This window comes from Gobius niger (genome assembly GCF_951799975.1).
Source record: "Gobius niger genome assembly, chromosome: 11".
In the NCBI taxonomy this organism is placed as follows: domain Eukaryota; kingdom Metazoa; phylum Chordata; class Actinopteri; order Gobiiformes; family Gobiidae; genus Gobius; species Gobius niger.
This window is the reverse complement of record NC_136862.1, coordinates 19,992,839-20,017,477: the sequence shown is the minus strand read 5'-3', so window position 1 is coordinate 20,017,477 and position 24,639 is coordinate 19,992,839. Positions and strand designations below refer to the sequence as shown.

At 40.8% G+C, this 24,639-nt stretch overlaps 2 protein-coding genes across 11 annotated transcripts; both read left to right on the top strand.

Annotated features, from left to right (window-relative positions):
- Window positions 1-165: 165 nt before the first annotated feature.
- synj1 (synaptojanin 1) lies at window positions 166-20,923 on the top strand (the record flags this gene model as incomplete). 10 transcript variants are annotated; one of them, XM_079566926.1, is made up of 31 exons in its annotated part: window positions 166-235; window positions 1,035-1,191; window positions 1,298-1,384; window positions 1,640-1,911; window positions 2,006-2,224; window positions 2,745-2,828; window positions 4,433-4,494; window positions 5,103-5,199; window positions 5,287-5,462; window positions 5,538-5,619; window positions 5,901-6,053; window positions 6,852-7,017; window positions 7,239-7,262; window positions 7,602-7,793; window positions 8,064-8,148; window positions 8,367-8,507; window positions 8,598-8,790; window positions 8,892-9,050; window positions 10,175-10,331; window positions 10,420-10,546; window positions 10,636-10,848; window positions 10,936-11,014; window positions 11,097-11,262; window positions 11,519-11,695; window positions 14,645-14,773; window positions 14,979-15,026; window positions 15,460-15,498; window positions 15,928-15,971; window positions 16,054-16,243; window positions 16,514-16,836; window positions 17,815-20,922. In XM_079566926.1, 30 exons carry the CDS (start codon window positions 1,068-1,070, stop codon window positions 18,778-18,780), a joined length of 4,974 nt encoding a protein of 1,657 aa, XP_079423052.1. In that variant the 3' UTR covers window positions 18,781-20,922. The 10 variants fall into 10 exon arrangements, with proteins under 10 accessions (XP_079423052.1, XP_079423053.1, XP_079423056.1 ...); XM_079566934.1 differs by lacking the exons at window positions 166-235; window positions 1,035-1,191; window positions 1,298-1,384; window positions 1,640-1,911 and adding exons at window positions 11,785-11,820; window positions 11,972-12,004; window positions 17,101-17,124 and having other exon boundaries at window positions 2,066-2,224; window positions 17,815-17,954; XM_079566927.1 differs by lacking the exons at window positions 166-235; window positions 1,035-1,191; window positions 1,298-1,384; window positions 1,640-1,911 and adding exons at window positions 11,785-11,820; window positions 11,972-12,004 and having other exon boundaries at window positions 2,004-2,224; window positions 6,861-7,017.
- Window positions 20,924-21,097: 174 nt separating this feature from the next.
- On the top strand, window positions 21,098-23,899 carry cfap298 (cilia and flagella associated protein 298). Its single transcript, XM_079566227.1, has 8 exons — window positions 21,098-21,203; window positions 21,476-21,642; window positions 21,869-22,036; window positions 22,180-22,247; window positions 22,317-22,475; window positions 23,241-23,372; window positions 23,442-23,537; window positions 23,608-23,899. Exons 2-8 carry the CDS (start codon window positions 21,504-21,506, stop codon window positions 23,716-23,718), a joined length of 873 nt encoding a protein of 290 aa, XP_079422353.1. The 5' UTR covers window positions 21,098-21,203; window positions 21,476-21,503; the 3' UTR covers window positions 23,719-23,899.
- Window positions 23,900-24,639: the final 740 nt, after the last annotated feature.

Genomic DNA, 24,639 nt, shown 5'->3' with positions numbered 1-24,639 from the left:
TGTTTTATTCGTAAAATACTTGGATAGTTTATTATACATTTATTGTTATACAAAGTGATACCGAATAGTAGTAAATAATTGTCACTAACCAATAAAAAAAAATGTGATTTGTCTTTCTAAATTCTACATATAACGCAGGGGAGGCGCTTAATATCGGACTGTACCATTCGGTCAAGGCACCGGGAGGATTTTGTTGTGACAGCGAAGTATCAACCCGGCGGGGGAGGACGGAAAGGTGAAATACGCTATTTCTCATGCCATGAACTAGTGTTTAAATAGATGTTTGATTGCCAATGTGTATTGTTGTGACCGTGACCATTGTTGTTTTCCAACACGCTGGTGAAAAGGGTAAAGCTGGATACTTTCTTCAGGTCTTGGGCGTCCAGGTATCGTGTGAAGCTAACCAGTCTTAGCGCTGTCCGTGATTAACTCAAACCAGCAGCCCAGGCTGACATTTTCTACAGTTCCTTATAGAAATCAGATGATGCTATTCTTTACATTTTAACACTCGCTGGTTCAGCAAAACACAGCAGTAGTGTTCAGCCAGCGGATTAATGTTGGCGTTTAGCTTTTCCTCTTGCACTTGCATCCAGTGTCGTGACTGGCTGTGCTAGGATGGAAGTATCTTAATGCCCTGGCCTAAACGGCCTAAACCGGCAGTTACTACTTTATCTGTGTTTTTGATGTTGTTATTACTTTGTTAAAGATATTTGGTATATGATGATAAAACGTGTTACGTAACGTTAATCTAGATTGAGAATACGATTGAGATCCCCCTAGTCATATTACAGAGCAAGTGCAACTTCACTTGCCCTACAAGAACAGTCTATGATGTTAGGCTATGTCTGTGACTCTAGAGCTTTCAATATAATAAATCTGTCCTACAAAGCTATCAACACACCACGAGCCCCATTCGTCAAAGCTGATTCAGTTTTCTGTGAGACCTATCAATGGGCACTCTTGGACCCACTATTTGTTTAATGATATGTGTACTTTTTATTATCATTGTTTTTAGTTGATGTTTATTTTTCCAGATCAGTGCATAGCTTTACCTGCTGGGAACAAAAATGGCCTTCAGTAAGGGCTTTCGAATTTACCACAAGCTGGACCCACCCCCCTACAGTGTCATTGTGGAGACCAGGGGTAGAGAAGAATGCCTGATGTTTGAGTCGGGGGCTGTTGCTGTTCTGTGTAAGTTGTTAAACTGTTATAACTTATGGATATAAAGCCATACACAAATGAACAATTAAACAGTAAGCATGCTGTATCTTTACATCTTTATATATTTGTGTTTCAGCCGCAGCAGAAAAAGAGGCAATTAAAACCACATACACCAGGATCCTCGATGCATATGGAATTCTTGGTGTTCTCCGGTTAAATCTAGGTATGTGATCTAAAATCTTTGTGTATGTTGTCTACGTTCATTTTAGGAAAGGTTTCACTGTTTCTACTTGCTCATAAGCTGCTTTACCCTTTCTATGTGACCTTGACATTTCTGTTATCACAAAATATGTTATGATGTATGGGTAGACGATTAAATCTTAATGACAGCTAAATTGTACGCTTATTTTAGATTGGATGCTTTGGATGCTTTGTTTCCACACTGTCCTTATCAGTTTTACACTTCTGTCTGCTGCAGGTGACTCGATGCTCCACAGCCTGGTAGTTGTGTCTGGATGCAGCTCAGTGGGGAAAGTCCAGGATTCAGAGGTTTTTAGAGTCACGCAGACCGACTTCATTTCGCTGAATAATGACCCAGCCGATGAGGAGCGCATATCTGAGGTGCGGAAGGTCCTTAACTCGGGACACTTCTACTTTGCCTGGTCGTCCACTGGAGTCAGTATGGATTTGAGTCTCAATGCACATCGAAGAATCCTGGAGGACACCACAGATAACCGCTTCTTCTGGCAAGTGCTTATTTTAAAAGAAATGTTTTTTTTGTGTGTGTTTAATTGTTTTTCTAGTTCTAGTAGATTATTTTGGCATGTTCTCTACCAGGAATCAGTCCCTGCACCTGCATTTAAAGCACTATGGAGTAAACTGTGACGACTGGCTGTTGAGGCTCATGTGTGGAGGAGTGGAGATCCGGACCATTTACGCAGGACACAAACAAGCCAAGGCCTGCATCTTCTCCCGTCTCAGCTCAGAAAGAGCTGGAACACGCTTTAATGTCAGAGGAACCAATGACGATGGACAAGTAGCCAACTTTGTGGAAACTGAACAGGTCAGAATTTGTACAGTTTTTGTGTCACAATCATTTTTGGGCAACAGGGGCTGATGATGGTGTAACATCAGGAACCCAAAGCATTAGTCATTGACTTCAGGAACTATTGCTTAATATTATGTTCATTTAAAGTCCACACATGCAAATTCCTCTTTTGATAGCTTTCCTATTTTAGATTAAGATTTGCACCAACATTTATATTTTGTTGAACAAGCATATAGCTGGTGAAAATATGTTGTTTCATTGCTATATGCGACTCAAACATTCTTATTTAGCGTGCACAGCAACAATTTTCTGTGTCCGACGATTCCACAGAAGTCTCTCTGTATTTGACTTCTCTTTCATTATTTCCTCTTCCTCTTATTTAATGCCACATGCGTGTCACAAATATTACATTTTCAAAGAATTCGAGATGGTATTGGCATTTGCATTTGCATTTGCATTTGCATTTGCATTTATATTAGAATTTTTTCTTCTCAAATAAATATTGTTTATGTGCTAACATGTAGTATTTCCTTAGGTTATTTTTCTGGACGACAAAGTATCATCCTTTATCCAAATCCGTGGGTCCATTCCACTTTTTTGGGAACAGCCTGGAATTCAGGTATTTAATTTTACAGTACCCCAAATCGATGTTTCATTGTATGCCTTTTATGATGGTAACTATAGTGACTGTCGTAAGAGCCCCATTTTAAGACTGTGGAAGAAGTTGCAGTTGATGCAAAGTTTTGTTGTCTTGTTCTAAGCAAATAACACTCTTCCACACTGTGTCTAGAAAAAGTCCATTAAGGGTGTTTTGTTGCAACTGAATGAGAATCGAAACCGTAATGGCCTGGATGAGAACCCCCATCTGGTATTTTCAGTTTCAAATCTGCCTTTGCTGGTGTTGGTGCTGCCATACTGCGCTTCTGTGCAATGCAGAGGTCAAAACACAAGGCCTTCAGATTGTTGCAGAGTCTCCATTTGATTCGACTGTATCATCAGTGTCACTCATTATTAGATTTACAACACGAACTCTGGCCTCAGTAGTGCATAATACATAACGTTACTGGCACCGCTGTGTCCTTGGCCTGACATTGCACAGATTGGTGGATTGGATCAGATGTGGGGGAAGAGTACTTGTAGTTCTAGTCTTTGGTAAAGGTCGTTTTTCTGTTTTCCTCAGCTCCCAGACATCTTTGCTCAGGTGAGAGCCTGGTCTTTAAACATCCCTAAAACCACTTGTTTTATGAATAATAAACAGCTTGCTTGACTAATATCATATAATTATATTCACAAACTATATTAAATCCTCAATATCCATCATTAATTGGATGTTCAAAACATAAGCAGTGGCATTTGGGGTTGTTTTCAGACGGAGATGGAGTTCTCCTGCTTCTAATCATTGTTTTTAGTGCTTAGCCCCTTTTGACAGTTGTGGCTTTGTAGGCTTTGTGTCTCCTTTGTCTGTTAATATCCCTGAAATGACGATCCAATGTTATGTAACTTGCTTAGTTTGTTTAGAAGTATGTTGGAGAATAATTATCTAAAGTAAGTAAACTCATCGGGCAGCAATGTAGTGCTTAAGTTGTCATCAGGATGAGGTTGTTTTCGTGGCTCTTTTAGGGCTGAAATGTGAGCAGGTTTTGTAACATGAAGCGATTCTGTTACCATCTCAGGAAACTATTAAATATGCATAGTAGACCGTCACAACAGTGGAGAGAGGAGCGAGTGACAAAATGGCAGCTTGGAACAAAATATGTAGTCCCGCTGCCAAAGCACAAACTTGCTAAAATCCCAAAACAGTCCAACAGTCCAAGGAAGATATCGGATCAGTTGAAACACTATTAGGCAAAAGATATGCAACAATGGCCAAGGCAAACCAAGACAATGAGCATCTGAACATGTTTGCAGGGCATGTTGACACCATTGTGCAACTTCATTATTTGAGGCGAGAAATGGTTTACACGAAAAGATGAGGAGCTTCATAGGGATATAGGGATGTCTGCTGCTTGGTGTCCAATTTCCCTGTTTGCCCCTGTTCTATTGTTTTTCCCCACTTCTATGATGATCATAACCAGCCTGTCCCCCGTTGGGCATTATATTAATTCGTCCACAGGTTTCTGGCCATCTGCACTGTCTGCTGTTAAGCCACCCTTTTGATTTGTTTTGCAAAATGGACATTGTGATTTGGATGTGCTTTGTCTTGTCTTGCTCTTTGCTCACTAGGTCGGTTCTCATCGTGTCAAGCTGTCTCGAGGATTCGAGGCAAATGCACCAGCTTTTGAAAGGTATTCCTTAATATTGATAGTTGGGTGATTTACATCATCATCATCATCATCATCATTATCATCATCATCATCATCATGCATTCCCTCTGTAGGGCAGCTAAGGAGTTGCCTATATCTTTAGATCCCTCCTTGACAACTTTGCATCTGGCAAGTTGTCGTGTAAGTGGCTGCGTAAGAATCGTCTCAGTAGACAACATGAGGCATAAACAACAGAATACTCAGAGAATTATCTTGAAGCTATTTTTACACAAGACTGTGATGATGAAACTGCATATTTTGTCAGGACAGAACACACACTATATTGGTCGTCTTCAGACTTGTTTGGACATGTGGAACAACTACGTCTTGGAAATTACTTTGATTACATTTCTCAGATCAGTGGTTCTTTTGCAGTGGGTTGGGGCCAAAACATGGGTCAAAGGCCAGTGTGAAAAATGGGTGTTGATAAATGGCTTTGATAGCTTATTTATTATATTACTATTGCTAACTACGATACAAGACTAAAGTAAAGGATGGAGTGGCATATTGTAATGCATACAATGGCTTTAGAGTTTGTAATATTGTAATTTAATTTTGTTATTGTGACTCATCTACTCTCTCATTACCAGACATTTCACTGCTCTTCGAAGATTATACGGTAAACAGGTGATCATCAACCTACTGGGGAGTAAGGAAGGGGAACACATGCTCAGCAAAGCTTTTCAGGTAATCGACAGTACGTTTATAAGACACAGTTTGCAATTTGATTAGATAATCAGCTAAATATGCTTGCTTTTTACTTATTTCCGGCAGAGTCATTTGAAGGCGTCTGAGCACGCCTCCGTTGTCAAGATGGTAAACTTTGACTACCATCAAAATGTCAAAGGAGGCAAAACGGATAAACTACATAGTGTCCTGAAACCGCAGCTCAGTAAATTCGGGGAGGAGTGCGGCTTCTTTTACTACTCAGGCGAGACGGGGATAACCAGGTGAGAAATGTAGTAAATTACCACCAAGAAGGCAGCAACAAGAAAGATGATCTAACGCTGAGACTGACTTTTCAGGTCTCAGAGTGGGACTATGAGGACCAACTGTTTGGACTGTTTGGACAGGACCAATAGTGTCCAGGCTTTCTTTGGTCTAGAGGTAAAAGCAGTGATACTGTTTTTGTCAAGTCAGAAATGCACAGCAGAGCATTATCTTCAAATTGGTTTAAATTTAATATCCAGTTTTCCCTACTTGTGGCCAAAATAATGACGTAAATAGACCACATACTGTATAGTGAGGTGGACTTCGGAGCTCTCAACGTCAATGCTTATGGGGAACATTACGTTTATATAACACCTTTTTTGATCAAATCTGAGTTTAAAATATACAACATTGATTTCATATTTCCTCACATGTTTTTTTCCCTTCGTTTTTTTTAGATGTTACCGAAGCAGCTTGAGGAAATGAGTCTGACTGAGAAGCCGCAGCTGGTGGCCCGATTCCAGGAAGTGTTCAGGACGATGTGGTCTCAAAACGGAGACTCCGTCAGTAAAATCTATGCGGGCACCGGAGCCCTGGACGGCAAAGCAAAGGTACGCACTGTGACAATAAATACAACCTGAACCTCGGCGCTAATGCCTTGTGAATTATGAGTTTGCAAATTACACAGAAGCTGTTGACTCCATATCAAACAGTAATTATCTTGTCTACGTAACCGTGACGTGCTGTGAGGTAACATAGTACAGCTAACTACTAAAACCTTTGTCGCTATAATACTGTTTAATACTGTCCAATGAGAGCAAAACAGTTCAAAGTGTGTAAAATTAAGCTCTAAAAGTACATATGCTATTAAAAGTAGAGATTTTGCACGGAAATTGAATGGACTGTGTGTTGTGCTTCAATTTCTTAACCTCTGTGTGCTGTCTCTCTCTGCTCTCTCTGGACCTCTACTCGTATGGTAAGTGAAAATGTCTGGTGTCATTTTGAGTCGTCGCTCTGTGTCTGGTGAATTATTGCCTTTGTCTTGGGTTAAAATTAGATCATTCAAAGGCTGAGGGTTGACTACAACTCATATTATTTATTCCTTTGATATGTCTTTTGTTGACTCTTTGGGAGGCTTGGTATAATACATAATACAAGTACACCCGCTCAATTATGTGTCTCTTACAGTACCTGTCAAAGTTAGTACATACCCCATTTTGATTAAAAGTACATTTCTGCCTAAATAAATGACACCATATTTGCATTGCGTTGTTTATCTTCTGCACAAGCTTCAAAAACCTCATCTTTTTTTCCTCTCAGTTTGTCAATGTTGCTTCTTTTCCTCAACTTCCCGAGTGAAGTCCTTTTGTTCAACATTTTTAATTTGCATGTATTTTTTTTCATTTCAGGCCGGGAAGCTCAAAGATGGCGCTCGCTCAGTCACCAGGACGATTCAGAACAACTTCTTTGACACTTCCAAACAAGAGGCCATAGACATCCTCCGACTGGGGTCCACCCTCAACAGCTACTTGGCGGACAAGGCTCGAGCTCTTCTCACAACATCCAGTCTCTACGGTAATCACCAGTGACTCTGGTTCATGTAACGTTTAAGAACACGAGTAACTTTCTTCATTTGACAGCTTGAATATACTAAGCATTGGGTGTCTGTCCTGCTTTTAAGTAGGATGTTCTGTCCCAGTGAGATTACCCCTCTCTGCTCTGTTTGGCACTATCTGCTCAAACACTGGTTAACCCACCCTTCTCTCCCTTCTCTCCCTTTGTGCTTACAATCTTAGTCACTGAGCCGGTCTTACAATCAGGTACAGTAATGAGCCAAACCAATCAATGTTATCATTTTTTTTTTACATGTTTTTGGTGTTTTTGTGTTCATTCATTTTGATTAGTCTCCCCTGATATTTTGTTTTACCCTTTGCATGTCATCAACCTCCTAGTTGATATTATACTCTTTAGGCAAAAGCGGAAAAAGGGTAAGCTAGATATAGTATTGATCTGTCTTTTTAATTTTTGTGTGTTTATGTCATTATTTGTCTCCTAGATGAAACCTCACATCTGCAGCAAAACTGTTTTATCACCTCCTGTGTTTCCTCGTTGCAACTTTTCCACTTCGTGTTTATGACAACACTGCGTCTGCTCCACAGCGTCCCCTAGAGTTTTGCTGGGCATGTGTCAGAGCTACCAGAAGTACACCATGCCAAAGAAGATCCGCGTGGCCGTTGGTACCTGGAATGTAAACGGCGGTAAACAGTTCCGTAGCATCGCCTTCCGCAACCAGACTCTCAACGACTGGCTCCTGGACGCCCCCCTGAAGGCGGGATATCCAGAGTTCCAGGGTAAGTCGTTATTTATGTTTTTATGATGTTTTTTACAGACATTGACTTTGTTTGCATTAGTGGTTCTAAATTGTTTAGGCCCAGTGCTAACACAGACATATTAGGCTGTGACTTGGCCGTCTGGCATTAAAATACAGGGATTATATATTATATTCGTGTGACTAAACTCTATACAGAATAAGGACAGAATCAGGGTTGGAAGTGAACTGTGAAACAAAATGAAACATTGAAGTTGTTAATTTAAAGGAACATTCTCGTCTTCTCTTGCAGATACCAAAGCCAACCCCATAGACATTTTTGCCATTGGGTTTGAGGAAATGGTGGAGCTGAATGCAGGGAACATTGTCAGTGCCAGGTATGTGAGTGCGCCAAATTCCTCCCTGAGATAACTGACCAGTGTGTGTCCACAAAAGCTTTTGACGTGCCTTTCCAGGAGCTGCACAAACAACTTGCTTTTGTATTACTTTCGCTATGGACTGTGTAAGAATAGGTCTCTTTTAGTCCTGTACAGGCACAGTTAATGCTTTAATGATTCAAAAGCTATTAAAACCTGCCTCTTTGTTTCTTTTCCAGTACTACCAATCAAAAACTGTGGGCGGCTGAGCTCCAGAAAAACATCTCAAGGGACCATAAGTACGTGCTGCTGGCCTCGGAGCAGTTGGTTGGAGTGTGTCTGTTTGTTTTCATTCGCCCCCAACATGCCCCTTACATCAGGTACGAGAACGTAATACCCAGATTGTCATCATTAGATAGATTTTACTATCTGTATAGACACGTTGCGTTCATCTTCTTGCTGTTGTCCAGGGATGTTGCCGTAGATACAGTAAAAACAGGAATGGGCGGGGCTACAGGTAACAAAGGAGGTGTAGCCATCCGCCTGCTGTTCCACACCACCAGCATCTGCTTCGTCTGCTCCCACTTCGCTGCAGGACAGTCCCAAGTCAAAGAGCGGAACGACGACTACAATGAAATCACACGCAAACTCAGCTTCCCCATGGTACGAATTTAAACAAATTAGGATTCAAATTCAATAGGATTCAAATGGGCAGGGATGGCGCTGTCTGAGTTTTGCAGTAAAACGCTGTGTGTTGTAATCAGGGTCGGCTGCTGGATTCCCACGATTATGTCTTCTGGTGCGGAGACTTTAACTATCGCATCAGCCTGCCCAATGAGGAGGTGAAAGAGCTCATCAGACAGCAGAACTGGGATGCTCTGACAGCCGGGGACCAGCTGGTGGACCAGAAGAACTCAGGCTTGGTAAGTTTCCTACACGCTTCAGAAATAATGTCTTGATTATACAAATACTAAAGAAGAAAGGTCTTTTATTAGTTTGTGGTAAATGCCAGAACAACAGAAACGTTGGGATTATGCTGGCGAGTAGTAAATTTGAGTAGTGACTAACCACTAGGGGTGGGAACCTGTAGGTAGCTCACGATTCGATAAACGCCTTACGTTAATGATAATCTCACGATACGTTAGGCCTGGGCGATTTTAGAACAATTATTTTCCGCATATTGATCGACCTGGATTTTTGATTCTATTTTGCTTTTTCATAATAAATTTAATAAATCTTGCTGGTTCATAAAATATGATACATCTTTTAAAAACAAAGGCTTTCCTCCAGTTTCATTTAACACACAGAAGTCTTCCATTGTCTTGTCCAAACTCCTAAACTAGGTACTGTTTGTGCCAAAGAAATGGCTGTAAACCTGTCGATTATAAAGTCCTATGATGATTATTGAGATTGACCAAAGTAGAGACTACAATTTCGATTACATTTCTATTAATTGCCCAGCCCTACGATACGCCGATACTTCGATAATCGAAATATTGCACAAATATAATCTACTATACATTGCCATTTAAAAAAACAAAAAAACATGCTACTTTTAACCTTTATTTTAACATACTACATATTATTCATCATTTACATTTCTTTTCATGTGCTTTGTATCTCTTTTTCTGTGTGTATAAATGATCTCTGACTTACTCACTGAAAATGGGTCATTGATCTGTCAGTGTTTACATTTAAATAAACAAGAACCCACAGTCCAATTTCAAAAGGAATAAATCAACCCCAAATTAATTTTATTAATAATTATTAAAAGTAATATATTTGTGTGACAGTGTTTGGTTCAAGTGCTTAAAACTGTAGTGCTGCCCTCTGCTGGTCTGACCGAATTTTTGATCATTACTGTGAAATCAGTGGAGCACTGCTGCCTCGTTATTATGCATTGCGTAGCTCATTAATATGTATGACGTCATCAAAAGTATCGATCATTATAAAAAGTATTGATATCATATCGTCCCACAAAATATCACGATATATCAGAAAATCGATATATTGTCACACTCCTACTAACCACTGTCATGTTTTTCAGATTTTCAAAGAGTTTATTGAGGGAAATTTAGACTTTGCCCCGACCTACAAATATGACCTGTTCTCAGAGGACTATGACACCAGTGAGAAGTGCCGCACACCGGCCTGGACTGACCGCATTCTATGGAAGCGGAGAAAATGGAACTTTGACCAAACCGGTGAGAAAACACGCACATGTAAAACTATACATGTCTTTACAATTGTAGGATAGGACCACAAATGTGAACTATCGTTGGCATTTTGCAGCTGAAGAGATGAATGTTGTTGGAGCAGCATCTATCGCTGGTGAATGTGAAGATGATCCAGATCAGCCCTGGAGTCCCGGGACACTCAAGTATTATGGCAGGGCGGAGCTTAAGACCTCAGATCATAGGTATGTCATCTGCTTGGATGCTATTCAACTCTCATTCTTGTGGAGCAGGCTGTGCAAACTCACCCTTTTTCATGCTTACCTGCCTGTAGGCCTGTGATCGCTGTAATAGACGTGGATATCCTGGAGGTGGACCCCGAGTCACGGCATCAGGTTTACAAAGACGTCATCGCCCTTCAAGGCCCTCCGGACGGCACCATCCTGGTCTCTCTCTGCTCATCCGGCCCGGATGACTACTTCGATGATGCTCTCATTGATGAGTTGCTGGACAAGTTTACTAATTTCGGCGAGGTCATCCTGATCAGGTGAGTCTGACATTGAGCCTTGAGACGCATCCTACATGTAAATGCAAGTCATTGTCTTCAGTGACATTGCTGTTTGTCCTTTTTTAGATTTGTGGAGGAGAAGATGTGGGTGACTTTCCTGGAAGGTTACTCTGCCCTCGCTGCCCTTTCCCTCAGTGCATCCACTGTAAATTATCTCTATTTTTAACATGTTTATGCTCAATGTGATGCGCCCTCTCTTAATTCACTCTGTCCTGTTGACATTTTAGGTCATGGGTAAAGTGATTGATATTCGTCTGAAGAGTTCAGGATGGATCAAGAGCCTTGAGGAGGAGATGAGTGTGGAGAGAATCTGTGGCAGCATCCCCACCTCTGCCAGCTCCACCCTGCTCGCTGAAGACGCGGACATGGGCGATGATGAGTTTGACATGGAAGGTGAGGCTTTGATGGCGAGCAAAGCTACTCAAGATGGGGTTAAGTGCTTACATTTATATTAGAAGTGCTTACATTTATATTACAAATGTCAATTGACCCAAAATAATTAACCCTCAACAATCAATGGAAAGGCACTATTTTCAAATGCAGACGTATACTATTGTGAATTGTAAGAATTCATTTGGGAAAAACTAAAATAAACGCAAAAAAAAAAAGGTTTTAAAACCCAAATATAACATTTCATATTTTGCACCAGGTGAAGTAGATGAGGAAGTGGAGCAGATTCTACCCCAGCATCTGCAGCCTGGCGCAGGTGTTGGTCCTGGGTCATCCCCTCTGCCGTCCCCTCGCAGCAGCCCCTGTCCCTCCCCCACAGAGACCACGCCCCCGAGTCGGCCCGGGCGAGCTCCACAGCCTGCTCGACCCTCACAAGGTAAAAATATACTGAGGGCTGCATTTCGTACATGACCGTAGATTTGAAAAACTCAACTTGCTTTTCATTTGCAATTTATGTGGGAACAGAATTATGTCCGTCATCCATACCCAGGAGGTTGTCAGGTAAACTGCAATGTGTGATTTGAGTTCTGTAGCTTTAGAAAGCTTGTTGTGCCTTTTTAGCTGTTAAGTAAGCATGGTTTGAACATGCACAACCATACTATTCTGCACATTAACAAAGTGAAACTATTTGTTTTGTTAATGCATGATTCAGAGGCGGGTCTTTCAACACCCAGGAGACTGTCAGGTAAATGTGTGCAGTGAGCTTGGGTTGTTTGAGGGTGCAATCAAAGTTCAATTACATGCAGTTCTGAATGAATGACTCATGGTTTATTTTGGTTTCAAACATGCATAAATTATATAGAACATATTCATTGCAAACAAGGAGGGTAACCAAAAAGGTGTAGGCTAAAGCAGCTTTCAATGAATGAAGAACACGATTAGTATGTCGTGTGGGTAAAAACGGCACCAGTTTCTGATCTAGTGGTTGCTTCTGTTTTTGGTGTTTGTGGCCTTTTAGTTGTGACTGTTCAAGAGCAAAAGCTGCTCAACCTTAAACATAAAATTTTATTTTGTTTTGTTAATGCATGAATCAGACGTGGGTCTCTCACCAAACAGGAGACTGTCAGGTAAATGTGCTGTAATTGTTTTAGGGTGTGAGCCTAATTTAATGAGGTTTATTGGGAGGTATCGAGAAACTGTTATATATATATGGTAAACTAAAATGCTTTCATTGATATTTTAATAAAGTCAATGTTATAGCTCTGTATTACTGTATATTACATACTGTACTGGCTTATTGTTAAATTCAGTTATTTTTTATTTGTAATGTTTGGGAACAGACTTAAGTCCATCACTCAGGCGCAAGTCAGGTACAACTTTTCTGACATTTTCTTCTCAGTTCTGTTTTGTTTTGTTTTCGTGGTGTTTAGCATTGTGCTTAATATAGTGAAATCTCTGTCATGAAATGAGACATAGTGAAACTTTGTGATCAGTGGCTACTTGTGTAGTTGATATGGTTAACTCCACCTTTAATGCACTGCAAAATCTGTATTACTTATTACTTAATTGTGCAGTAACTTGATTAATGAATCATTTCTGACAAAGCAATGTCAGTTTGTTGACTAGCCAGCTAGCAAGCCAGTGTATTTAGTTGACTGAACTACAGACAGACACATTTATATAAACCCTGCTCTGTGTGTGATGTGTGGAAACAGATTCACGTCTCTCCCTACGCAGGCGCAAGTCAGGTAAATTGTATCCGGTGTAATTGCTTATTTTGTTATCCAGAGTAGACCGTGTTGTTGTGTAGCCTGCTGTTCTATATGAACGGCGTGTGCTATTTGGATGTGGCTTGTGCATATGGTATCTGAATCAGTAGTTCATATGCCCACATGTCTGCAATGACATTTGATGTATCTGTGCTGGTTATATGTAATAAATCAATCATTGGCTGTAGTTGTATAATAATAGAGAGAATTCTGCCCAATGAAACCATATTAGAGATTTCATTGCTGGGTTGTTATGAACACATCGTTTCTCTCTTAAAAATATGAGTATTTTTTTCCTTGTAATTTTTGAAGTGTAAAAGTATATAATGGTTACTATGTATGTTGCTTTTGTAATGTTTGGAAGCAGATGTAAGCTCCTCAGTACGCAGGCGCAGACTGTCAAGTACAGGTAAAGTGCACTGTGTGGTGCGTCTGAAATGCATATCTTGAATATGCATTATTTCAGTGTGTTTAAAGAGTGGTCACAGTTGATTGAAAATGACTGATCGTATCTGGTGGCTGAATTTACAAATGTACTATACAGGTGTGCTCAAAAGTTTACATACCCTGGCAGAATTTTTTATATTTTTTTGGACTATTTTTCAGAGAATATGAATGATAACACAATATATATATATATTATATATTACATATTCTATATATATTTTTTTTCACTCATGGGTTATGGTTTTTTAAATCATAATGAAAAAAGAAACTACCACAATGACCCTGATGATACCCTGGTGATCTTAGCCTGTTATTATACACACAAGGTGACCCAAACGGGTTTCAATGGCTACTAAAGGTTAGCATCCTCACCTGTGATCTGTGCTTGTAATTATTGTGTTTGTATAAAAGGTCAGTGTGTTTTTGGGATCCTGACAGACCCTTGCATCTTTCATTCAGTGCTGCACTGGCGTTTCTGGCTTCTGAGTCATGAGGGAAGCAAAAGAATTATCAAAGGATCTGCAAAAACTGGAAAGGATTAAAAAGATATCCAAGTTACTGAGAGTATCAATCAGCAGTGTTCAAACTCTAAGTGGAAAATGCGTGATTCTGTTGAAACAAAACCACAGTCAGTTAGATCAACATTTCAGCAACTGGCAGGAAAGTTGTGGATGCAAAGAAAGACCAAGCACTTGATGAAAAATGGGCTACATGGCCAAGTCACCAGAAGAAAGCCATTACTTTGCAAATGCCACCAAGTATCCGCTTACAATATGCCAAACAGCACAGAGACAAGCCTCAACATTTCTGAAAACAATGTCATTTGGAATGATGCAACCAAGATGGGACTTTTTGGCCACAACCTTACACGTTACATTTGGAGAGGAGTCAACAAGGCCTGTGATGAACTGCACACAGTTCCTACAGTGAAACACGGAGGTGGATCACTGTAGGACTAACTCAGTTGTTTGACCATAAATGGCTTCGCACAACCACTAACTCTGAGTAAAAAAAAAAAGTTTTTGTGTTATCATTCATATTCTCTGAAAAATGGCCAAAAAAATTCTGCCAGAGTATGTAAACTTTTGAGCACAACTGTAATACTGATAGTGGAAGTTTATCTCATCTTGTTTTGCTCTAACTGTTGATCTGTGTGTATTTGTTGCCAGGTCCCCCTGTCGACTTCCAGCCCGGGGCACCCACAGCCGGAGCTATGGAACCTAAACGCCCTCCTCCTCCACGGCCCGGCGCTCCTCCAGCTCGACCCGCCCCCCCACAGCGCCCGCCCCCTCCTTCAGGTACAATACACAGGTCTCATCATTGCACAAACATGCTTCATCAGATTACCATTTGCCATTGTTGTGGGTCTTCCTTACAGCCAACATTTCATTGTTGACTAGCTAGCTTTGTCATTGCATAGTACAATACTCTGTCATATCTAAGGTAAACACAATTACAATGATGTGTCTTTGGATATTAAATAAATGAAATGTTTGATTTAAGACTCTGGCGCATGTGACAGCCCACTTCTTGATAAGAAAAGCAGTGAAGGTAACTGTAGTCGCCCGCAGTCACAAGTCTGTAGAGTAATGTTGTACATCAATGTTACGTAAACATTGATGATGTTGAATCATAGACTGTGGCCATTGTTTAGGTTTATTTACTATTTTGGCGCATGTTATGATTGTGGGAGTTTATCTTGCATTTTTAAGCAATTTTGATTTTTTAATTTGATTGCAACACATAACCAATTGCCCTTCAAAATATAGTAAAATTGCATTGTCTTCTTTAATATGCAAAAATGTATGAAAATCCCCATAGTCTGAATTGTAGTTTAGTAAGATTATTTGGAGAACCCCTTCTAAGCTAAAGACCTTAGTTGAACTTGTAGTGTCTAAAGCTGAGAGCATCTTGATAACCATGAGCAGTACTGGAAGATATACATAATAATGTGCTTTGGTCTGGTTTCCTTTGTGCTGCAAAGGAGCCAAGAGCCCCTCTCTTCCTCGTCCTGACGCTGCAGGTGAGTGGGTCCCACCGCGCAGTGTTTCTGAAATCTCCTGCTTTGGAAGTTTGTTTGGTTTTGGTTGATATATGGTGTGAGTATGCGCAGTGAATATTTACTTTGAAATGAGCGTTTAAGGCACTTAGGAACATATTTTTAGGCTCTGAGCTCTTGAAACCTTTTGGTAAACTTTTCCGCACTTGGATATCACAAAGCGACTCCCTTCAGCTGAGGAATTGCAGGGTCATTGTTAATAGTAACGTCTGCCAAATACTGTCATTTATTCATCTGGGCGCACATCCAGCCTGTGGATTATGTAAAGAGTTATTCTTCAGACCAGCTTTATTTTTTCTTTGATTCACTTTCTTGGCCCTGCACTCTTTTATAAGGAGCATTACATACAGATTTCACTTTTATAGCATCTGCTTTGTGTTATAAATCTCTCAGGGAGAGGTCAGACAGCCGCGGGAGCACCGGGGCCCTCCAGACCGGTGAGTTTGAATTATCGTATTTATATTGGACTTTATATATTAGAGAGACAGGTCAAATAAATTCTTGTTCTGTGTCCTCCAGAATATTCCTCCTCGGGCCGGGGTGATCAGTATGCCCCCACAGTCTCGCCCTCACCTTCCCTCCCACCCAGGAGCCCCCAGACCCATCCCTGAGGTTCATCCCGGGGCGCCACGGCCCATTCCAGACACCCATCCAGGGGCACCACGACCTGTGCCCCCTGCCCAGACCAAACCACCGGATCTGCCCCTGGGTAAGAGAAAGTTCAGGACTTTCAAGCTATTTAAAGTCATCTGTTGCACTGGTGAAGATCTCTGATGGTAGCTTGATGCAGTTTACACTCCATACTCTCTATACAATATATAGAAGAGACAATAAAATCATCTGTCGAAATACATACCGTATTTGTCTTCTAATAGTTTTGTTGCAGTTTGTATGAGGTATGAGTTTGTATGAGGTTGTATTAATGCTAATCTTCATCACAAAAGGCAATGAAAAAGACCCCTTGTCTCATTATGGGCAGGTCCCCCTTCCATTGGCCCCCCATCCTCAGGACCTCCTCCAGGACCTGTTGCTCCGGCCAGACCCTCTGCTGCATCTGCCATGCCCCCGCAGCCTCAGCCCAGTGCCCCGGCCCCTCAGTCCCAGCTGCCTGCGCCCATGCAGCCCTCGCTCCCAGCTCCAATGCAGCCTCAACAAGCTGCTGCTGCTCCACCAACCACTACAGCCCCTGCCCAGACGGGACCCCCACAGGCTTTGGCTTCTCCAAAACCTCCCCCACGGTCTCGCTCACAGCACACCATACCACCGGATCCCGCCAAGTCCGACTCAGCCCCAGCTTCACAGGTGTGTTATTAAAAACTCACAGTCTATCTCAGTGTAATATGCTAAGCTCAAGATTAATTAATAATATAAGGAAACTTTATAGTCCTTAACTCCACATCATGTCATAATACTACACTTGTGGGTATTTAATATTAGGTTGTTAGCGATTACGAGTTAAATTTAATTTATGACCATTGGGTGTGACTGCCCTTATTTTCCTGCTTCTTTGTGTGTGCAATTCTTCCTGCTTTTGTCTTTCTAAAACATTTGTCTCTTTCTCACAAGCCGGAGAAGCCCTCAGGGTGACAGGTACTTGATACTGAACCAACTCCTTGTATCATCCTCCATAGCATCATAGCCCTCTGGTCTAATGTTATTCCCATGCATTCTTCTCCTTTAAGTTTGCTTTTCCTTTCTTTTTCCATATCCGCTTTGATTTAAACTATTGTTCCTTTTAGATCACGGAAAGGCCTTGCATTATATCGTTTTACAAACGTGTATTGAGACCAATCACATTGCCATTGTCAAGTCATTATCCTTACATTGGTCCTTCCATATTGGCTCACAGTGCATTAGGTGTGAGCGCATATGCAATGACTCTCATTTTATACATAATTTTGATTTGATAATTGTGTCATTAGTATGACTTTGTGTTAGCACCAGTATGTATCAATCCCTGTGGAGATTCAAAGAGTGGTCATTATAGGAACTGCAACTAGCATTCAAGTCAAAATGTTTAGTAGCTGTAATTTATATATTTTTATTTTTTTTAAATAATTACGTGGACTTGGATATGGTAAATTTAACCCTTTTTTCCCCCGTTAAATTTTGTTGTGTGTAAAATGTTGTGCATTTAATGCTTAACATTTTGGGATTATGGGGCCAATATGTCACTACACTTTACATAATCTCCACTGGGTATTATTCCTGTTGGACTTCACTAGAATAGTGGTGTTGTTCATGCATTTTTGTGACTTTTTTCATATGTTATCTGTTTAGACCAATGGCCTGAATGGAATCCAAAGAGAAGCACAATGGAAGCTTGACCCTTTTGACGCTCTCACATCTGACTTCCTCCCCTCCTCTTCATCAAAATGGCAGACCACGCAGTCCCTGACCCGGGGCTCCTCTCTGCGCGCTCCTCCAGCCGTCCCAGCGTCCTCAAACACACTCCCCTCCTCTCTCTCCTTCCAGTCCTCCGCCTTCGCTGACCTGTTTGAGTCATCTTCCTCTTCCTCCTCTCTTTCCACTCCATCTCCCCTCACCTCTGCATTACTGCTCCCGCCTCCTCCGGTCCCTGCACGGAGTCGCTCACAGGAGACCCTCCGAGCGTCTCCCGGACCTGTCCTCAATGACCCGCTACCGGCACGGCCCAGTAGCACTAACCCCTTCACCAGTTCCTTAGTCCAGCAGCACGAACCACGACGATCGGTGACACCTGATTTTACTGTTCAGCGCCAGGATCATCTTCAAAGGACAATGTCTGCACTCACCCAGCCTCTCATCCCGACCCCTGCTCTAGCATCTCTTCCACAGTTACAAAAATCAACTTCCTTGTTCGGACCTCCGCTAAATCCAACTCCCGCTCCGTCATTTCTGCTTGATTCAAAGCCTCTGGCCCCGACTCTGCCTCTGGCCCCTCCCTCCTCACTCCCGCCTCCCCTCGCGCCCTCTCGTCAGCCACAGCCTCCTCCCGGGAAACAAAACAAGCAGTGGGTCAGATTCGATGATTCTGAATTTTCCTCAGAAAGGCCGTCTCAAGCCCCTGTCTTCCCCACAAGCTTGCAGACTGAGCCTCCTTCCCGTTCTGTTTTTGACACTGAGCCAGACTGGCTATCCTCAGCTCCTTCAGTTTTCCCAAATCTTCCGCCTCCCATCCCGACCAGAACTGCAGCCAGTATCCCACAGCTCCCAGATGGCACCAGTGACGGCTGCTTCTTCTCCCGCGAGCCAACAGAGCGATAGGTCTAGTATGTTGATAAGGGCATATGCAGATATGTATAGATCTATTATCTCATGTATATGTGCGTGTTTATGTACAAAAGAGGCAGTATTTAAGTATATCATGAAAAAAGGTTTCAGTATCAAAGTTACACAAGTCTAAATGTTTAAATATAGCTGCTCATTCCACAATATTCACTACACAAATACGTTTATTTAAAATTTTGGCTGCAAATTTGTGCCTGTGTCTGCAGTATATAACAAATATACACAAAGCAACTGTGCATCAGCACTACATTCAATATTAGGTATATGAATATTTTAAACTGATTTATTTATTTTTTGACGAGCAGTTAGTCATTCTCAGACTGAGATGCAGCCATCTTTATGCACTGCAGGTTTTACATATGATATAAATTACTGTTTTTGACAATGTGTTAGTGTGTGACCAAAAATGTTTGCTTACTTTCATCATGAATGTAATTTAGTTTGCACTGGGTTTTTTCATTGGCCTCGGCTGATGCTCCTGTGAGCAAGAGCAGGATGAGTCAGTGTCTGTTTAGCCAGACTGAACGTCATCTCCCTCAATTAACACTATCTGTCAGTGGGCAATTGCGCTTTGCTAAATATATTTTTTAGTTCTGTCAAAACGTAATACATAGTGATTTACGTATACAAATCTTTTCCATATGGAAATTATACACTAACTGTGTTTATGTAACATGAATGCACTCTATTGCCATATGTACTTTATTATTGTCGATGGGAGGATTTTTAATATTTTGAGTTCTGGTTTCCAAAGCGTCATACAATATTGCAAACAGAGAGCGAGTGCTTCAGGTGTGCGTGTGCACCTACTGTAGGGATGGTAGGACATGGAACTGTCACCTGTAGTAATAGGATGTTTTCTTTTCATTTTAAATATTTTCTTTTTTAAAGTGTCTATAGAATTTCTTGTATTGACACTGTGGTACCAGTAACGTGTTGTGTTTGAGGTCCATATCGTCTGTTGTTGACTGTGCTGTGCTTGGCTGTGAGTGTGTGCAGAAACGGCCGTGGATTTGTTCAAAGTGGACTCTCCCTCAGGAAGTCTGTGTATAATGCTTACAGTTTCAGACACAAAAAGCTGTATTCAGTCCCTTTAGTATTAGACATGTCTGACTGCCAGTTCAGTGACGACATCACTGTATTATAGGAATGTTAGTAACATCAAACTAGTGAAATTTGATTAAAGACCACCCACGAAGGCACTTTGTTGGTGGTACTGGGTTGTGCTGGGAATCACATATCCTAATGATTTATTCCTATGACTGCAAATTAACTTTGACTGATACATATCCCCATGCATCATTTTAAGTTGACTGTTTATGTTGTGCCCTTGGCCTACTTTTCAGATGTGAGATACAGAAATGCAGTTCGTTAGGTGTCCTCTCCTATGTGTTTGGATCAACTTGTTCAGCTTCTGTAATTGTTTCAAAACCTTTTACTTGATCGTGTCATGTTGGTGTTTTTCCTATGTGTACTAAAACACAATGACAATAATGAGGCTGACAGCGATTTTAAAAAGCAATAGTTTTTACAAAGGATGAGTGAGTTTGCGATCTCTACAATTGACCTTGCTGTTGTAGCATGATCGGGGGCATTTTCTTTTATAAATTAAACAGTTTAAATTATTATGATGGTTTATGAAGGACATATCAGACCTAAGAAAGAAATGCAAAAATGTAATGCTAATTATTGTAAAATAGCCTACTATAATCAGAAGTAACTGCGCTTCAGGCAGTATAGCCATGTAAGCAAGCATACATGCATTGTTGCCTTTGCTTACTTGCACACTTCATTTTTATCTCCTCTATTGTGTATTCCCAGTGTGTGCAGTAGCTACAGTATTTGCATTAACAGTAGGTGACTAGCCAGCGCTTTGTGTCATGTCAAACAAACTGAGGTTTCTCGGAAACATTGCTTCCCCCGTGCGATTGGTGGCCCCTTTTATGACTATAATCCATAGTAAATGAGTCTGTGTTGTTGAACATACTCTGTATGTATTCCAGTGAAACGTGAAGCTGTAATTCATGTTAATATCAAAGTTCTATATTAAGTGCACAAGTGATTGCACATTATGTATGGAGCAGTTTATGTTGTATGTATGCAAAAATAAATGTATGTTTACCTGAACTGGGGCCTTTGTTTATTTATGCATAAAAACAAACTAAGCACTTGCATTCATTGAAACATACTCTCCGTTTTGTGCGTCATGAAAGTAAAAACAAATCAACCTTTCATCATGTGCTTAGGTGATTATTATTTCTATGATTTTGCCCACTGGATGGCGCCACTACATTGGAAACGCTGCTCAACCTAAAAACAAAAACCTTAGTCGAAGAAGCCAATGTTGTCATTTGCCAAGATGATTTAGCGTTGCTATTCGACTTTAATGTTCTTTTGAGGTAAAGACACTTTTATTGTTGGAACGGAAAGCACCCTGGCTCTTAAACTGATACGAAGTCGCCGATGAAATGTTCAATTTGAACTCCATGTGAGTAGTTAGCATTAGCATTTAGCACGTGATGTTTTCTGGAAGTGTCTACGGCCGCTTCTGTTGCTATGGTTACATCGGTAACAAACCCCAAACTTATCCAAAAAGACTCAGAGGACAGTCTCGCTTTCCACCATCGACTTTCCACCATCGAATTAGTCTGCTCCTTTAATATCTTTGCAGGGAATAAAGAGGAAGAGAGGACAACGAAATGGTGCAGTTACATGTGAAACAAGGAGATGAGAGCCAGTTTCTGTTCAACACCACAGTGGATTCACCTCTGGAGACCGTAATCCAGCAAATTACAGCTATTTACAACGGGAGACTCAAAGTGGAGAGGATTTGTGCAGGTGAATATGATATCCGGTTTTTTGGAAGTCATTGTATGTAGAGGATTGTTTGGCTTTCCATCGTCTACATAACGTCTACATAAACAGTAAGGACAACACGGGGGCCATGAGAAACTGCATCCTTCTATTTGCTCCCCTGGTTTAACTTGTTGTTATTGAGACTTTATATAGAGTTTTATTTGGCAGAGGGAAAGTGAAACGAACGAACACATTTATGTTCCTACAGAAATCACAGAGCTGGCCGATCATGGCAGCACATTGCCCCCCAACATGCAGGGACTGACGGAGGACCAGATTGTAGAGTTGAAGCTCATAGATGAATGGGAAGAGAAGTGTGTTCCTAGTGGGGGGCCAGTGCTGAGGAAGGATGAGATAGGCAGAAGAAATGGACAAGGTAAGCCTTTGTGTAAATAAAGTACACTCTCAGAACATGTGTAGCATTGCAAAGGGCTGTATTATGTAAATGTTCTTAACGCTGAAGGGTTAAATAGTACCTGAAAAAATCTGATCATAAACATTCCTATTTCTCTTTTACAGCTCCTAATGACAAAATGAAAGAGGTTTTGATGAAAACAGCAGATGAAGCAAAGGCACTCATTTCAAAAGTAAAGTGTTTTCCAGTTATAGTTGAATCAATATAGCTCCTTTAGTGTAATACATTTATTATGTTGCAGAAACAAGCTCAGGCCAATGTCTGTGTCACTATGGACATGGTTAAAGATGCCCTGGACCAGCTGAGGGGTGCCGTGATGATCGTTTACCCAATGGGTCTGCCTCCACATGATCCTATCAGGATGGAGCTGGAGGACAGAGAAGACCTTTCAGGAACACAGGTGAAGTATTTTGTTGAAATGTTAAAGTGGATGTCCTTGTTCAGGGATGGATGTTTTATTGATTGAGTCTCACTCATAAGGGTAGAGAATCAATAGAAAACCTGTTATCTTAGATTTCTTTAGTGTGGGGTTAATATCCATTGATCTATACAAGATGCTGAATCATGAAATACCGAAACAGATGAACAAATGAATTTTTCCTGAGGTAATCCGATCTAAATATAGTGTAGTATTCTATTCATGTCTATTTTAAAGCAGTACTTAGTAACTTGTTTACCTTAATAAATCCTTTCCGTAGTCCCTCTGTGGGTAATACAAGTGTTAATGGGATGATTGGGGGTCTTTCATCTCCCCTGGTGTCTCTGGCCAGAAAACCACACTTGCAACTTTGCTGCTCACGGGTTGGAGGCCCTAATACACACTAATGGAATCACGAAGAAGCAAACAGGCTAACGGGCAAAGCTAACTTCGGGCTAGCGCCACTTAAACAGTGTTTACAGCCACATTTGAGTGAAAAAAATGGATGTACATTGTACATACAATATGCCTCTCTCCCATTGTCTTTTCTGTCAGAGTAGTATTTACTCTCACAGGCAATTAATGAGTAAAAAAACACAACATGCTACGACACCTGCAGTGGCGCTTGTGGCCTCTAGGGCCGCGAGTTACTGCTTTAAAGAGTGTAGAAGAATATATCCTATTTAAAAGGTGATTATTGTTATTTATGTTTTCCCTTACTTTATGCTTTTCATTCATTTTTTTTAGGCGTCTCTTCGCGTAATTTCAGAGGAGGAGTGTCAGCTGTGGTGGGCTGCCAAAGAGATGCAGAGGGGAAAAAAGCTCCAGGACTACATCGGAAAAAATGAGAAGACAAAACTTGTGGTTAAAATCCAAAAGGTCAGAAGCTCACCTCTTTGTTCTAGTTGTTTGAATTGGTTGACAATGTACAGCTGTTGTTCCATGTAGAAAGGACAGGGGGCGCCAGCGAGGGAGCCACTGATTACAGAGGACCAGCATAAACAGATGATGTTGCACTACCACAGGAGAGAGGAGGAGCGCAAGGTACAGGGAACAAAGAATTATATTATTGTTTTACTCTGCCACACCTAATAGTATTGTGTTTGTTTTCTAGAAACTGGAGGAAGCTGATGATGACAGCTACTTGGACTCCGATTGGTCAGACAGACAGGCTCTCAAATGGCAGTTTCAAGGACTGACCAACATCAAATGGGGCCCAAGATGAAGATTGCAACAGAAAAGATACCCCTTGAAACGGCTTCCTGGACATTTTCCAATGCTTGGACAACAGTATCTTCTTAGTCATTTGCCACATATAAAAGAACAAATTGCCTTCTTTACTGATATTTATTTTCATTATAGAAAGAAAATGTGAGTTAAAGTTTATGTATGTGCAGAATATAAATGAAATAATTTGATATGTGAACTCAATAATTGTGTCTTATTGTTCCGAAGCTGTGAAAACACAAAACACAAAAATCTTACGTTATAATGTTGAAAGTTGTGTGATTATTCATTGGAAGAAGTCACGCCTGTGTCTTTTGAGGTAAATGCATCAAAACATTATGACCACATACAGTCAAACACCAGTGGTGTATTACATATAAAACCTGAACATGAATAGTTAATACTTAACAAAGTGGATAAAAGCAAGGTGAACTAGAATAATAATCAACATCTGAAATGTTAGATGTGGTTTAAATGACAAAAAGCAGGACAGAAATGAAGCAGAGACTGGGTCAGATAGGGCAAGCAAGTATTGGCAAATCTTTCATGAGTATTTCAGTAATGCTTCATATTAAAGCATTAATAAACCTTAGTAATCTGCCTATAAGTTATTTATAAGCAATCTATAAGACTGTTTATAAGGTATTTAGAAGATGTTATTAGGCCATAAACAATGTGCTTGTAAATGTATTGAGAAGCTTGTTAATACCTTTAATACGATGCTTATTAATACCATTAATCAGTTTATTACTAACTTTAGAGTAGAAGACCTACAGAGTTACCTCTGCACCGAAATTGCCAATATATTGGTCAACTTGCCTGAAAGTGTGGAAATCGCCTTAGGCCAACAATAAAGAACAGTGTAAAATTAATTTCCCATGTTGTGGCAACACAGGCAAAAAATAAATAAATAAAGCAT

Excerpts from the sequence above, each read along its gene's own strand:
- cfap298 (XM_079566227.1), top strand. The coding sequence starts at position 21,504 with ATGGTGCAGTTACATGTGAAACAAGGAGATGAGAGCCAGTTTCTGTTC. Across the intron at positions 22,476-23,240 it reads AAGACCTTTCAGGAACACAG|GCGTCTCTTCGCGTAATTTC; the intron begins GTGAAGTATTTT and ends CATTTTTTTTAG. Across the intron at positions 23,538-23,607 it reads GGAGAGAGGAGGAGCGCAAG|AAACTGGAGGAAGCTGATGA; the intron begins GTACAGGGAACA and ends TTTGTTTTCTAG.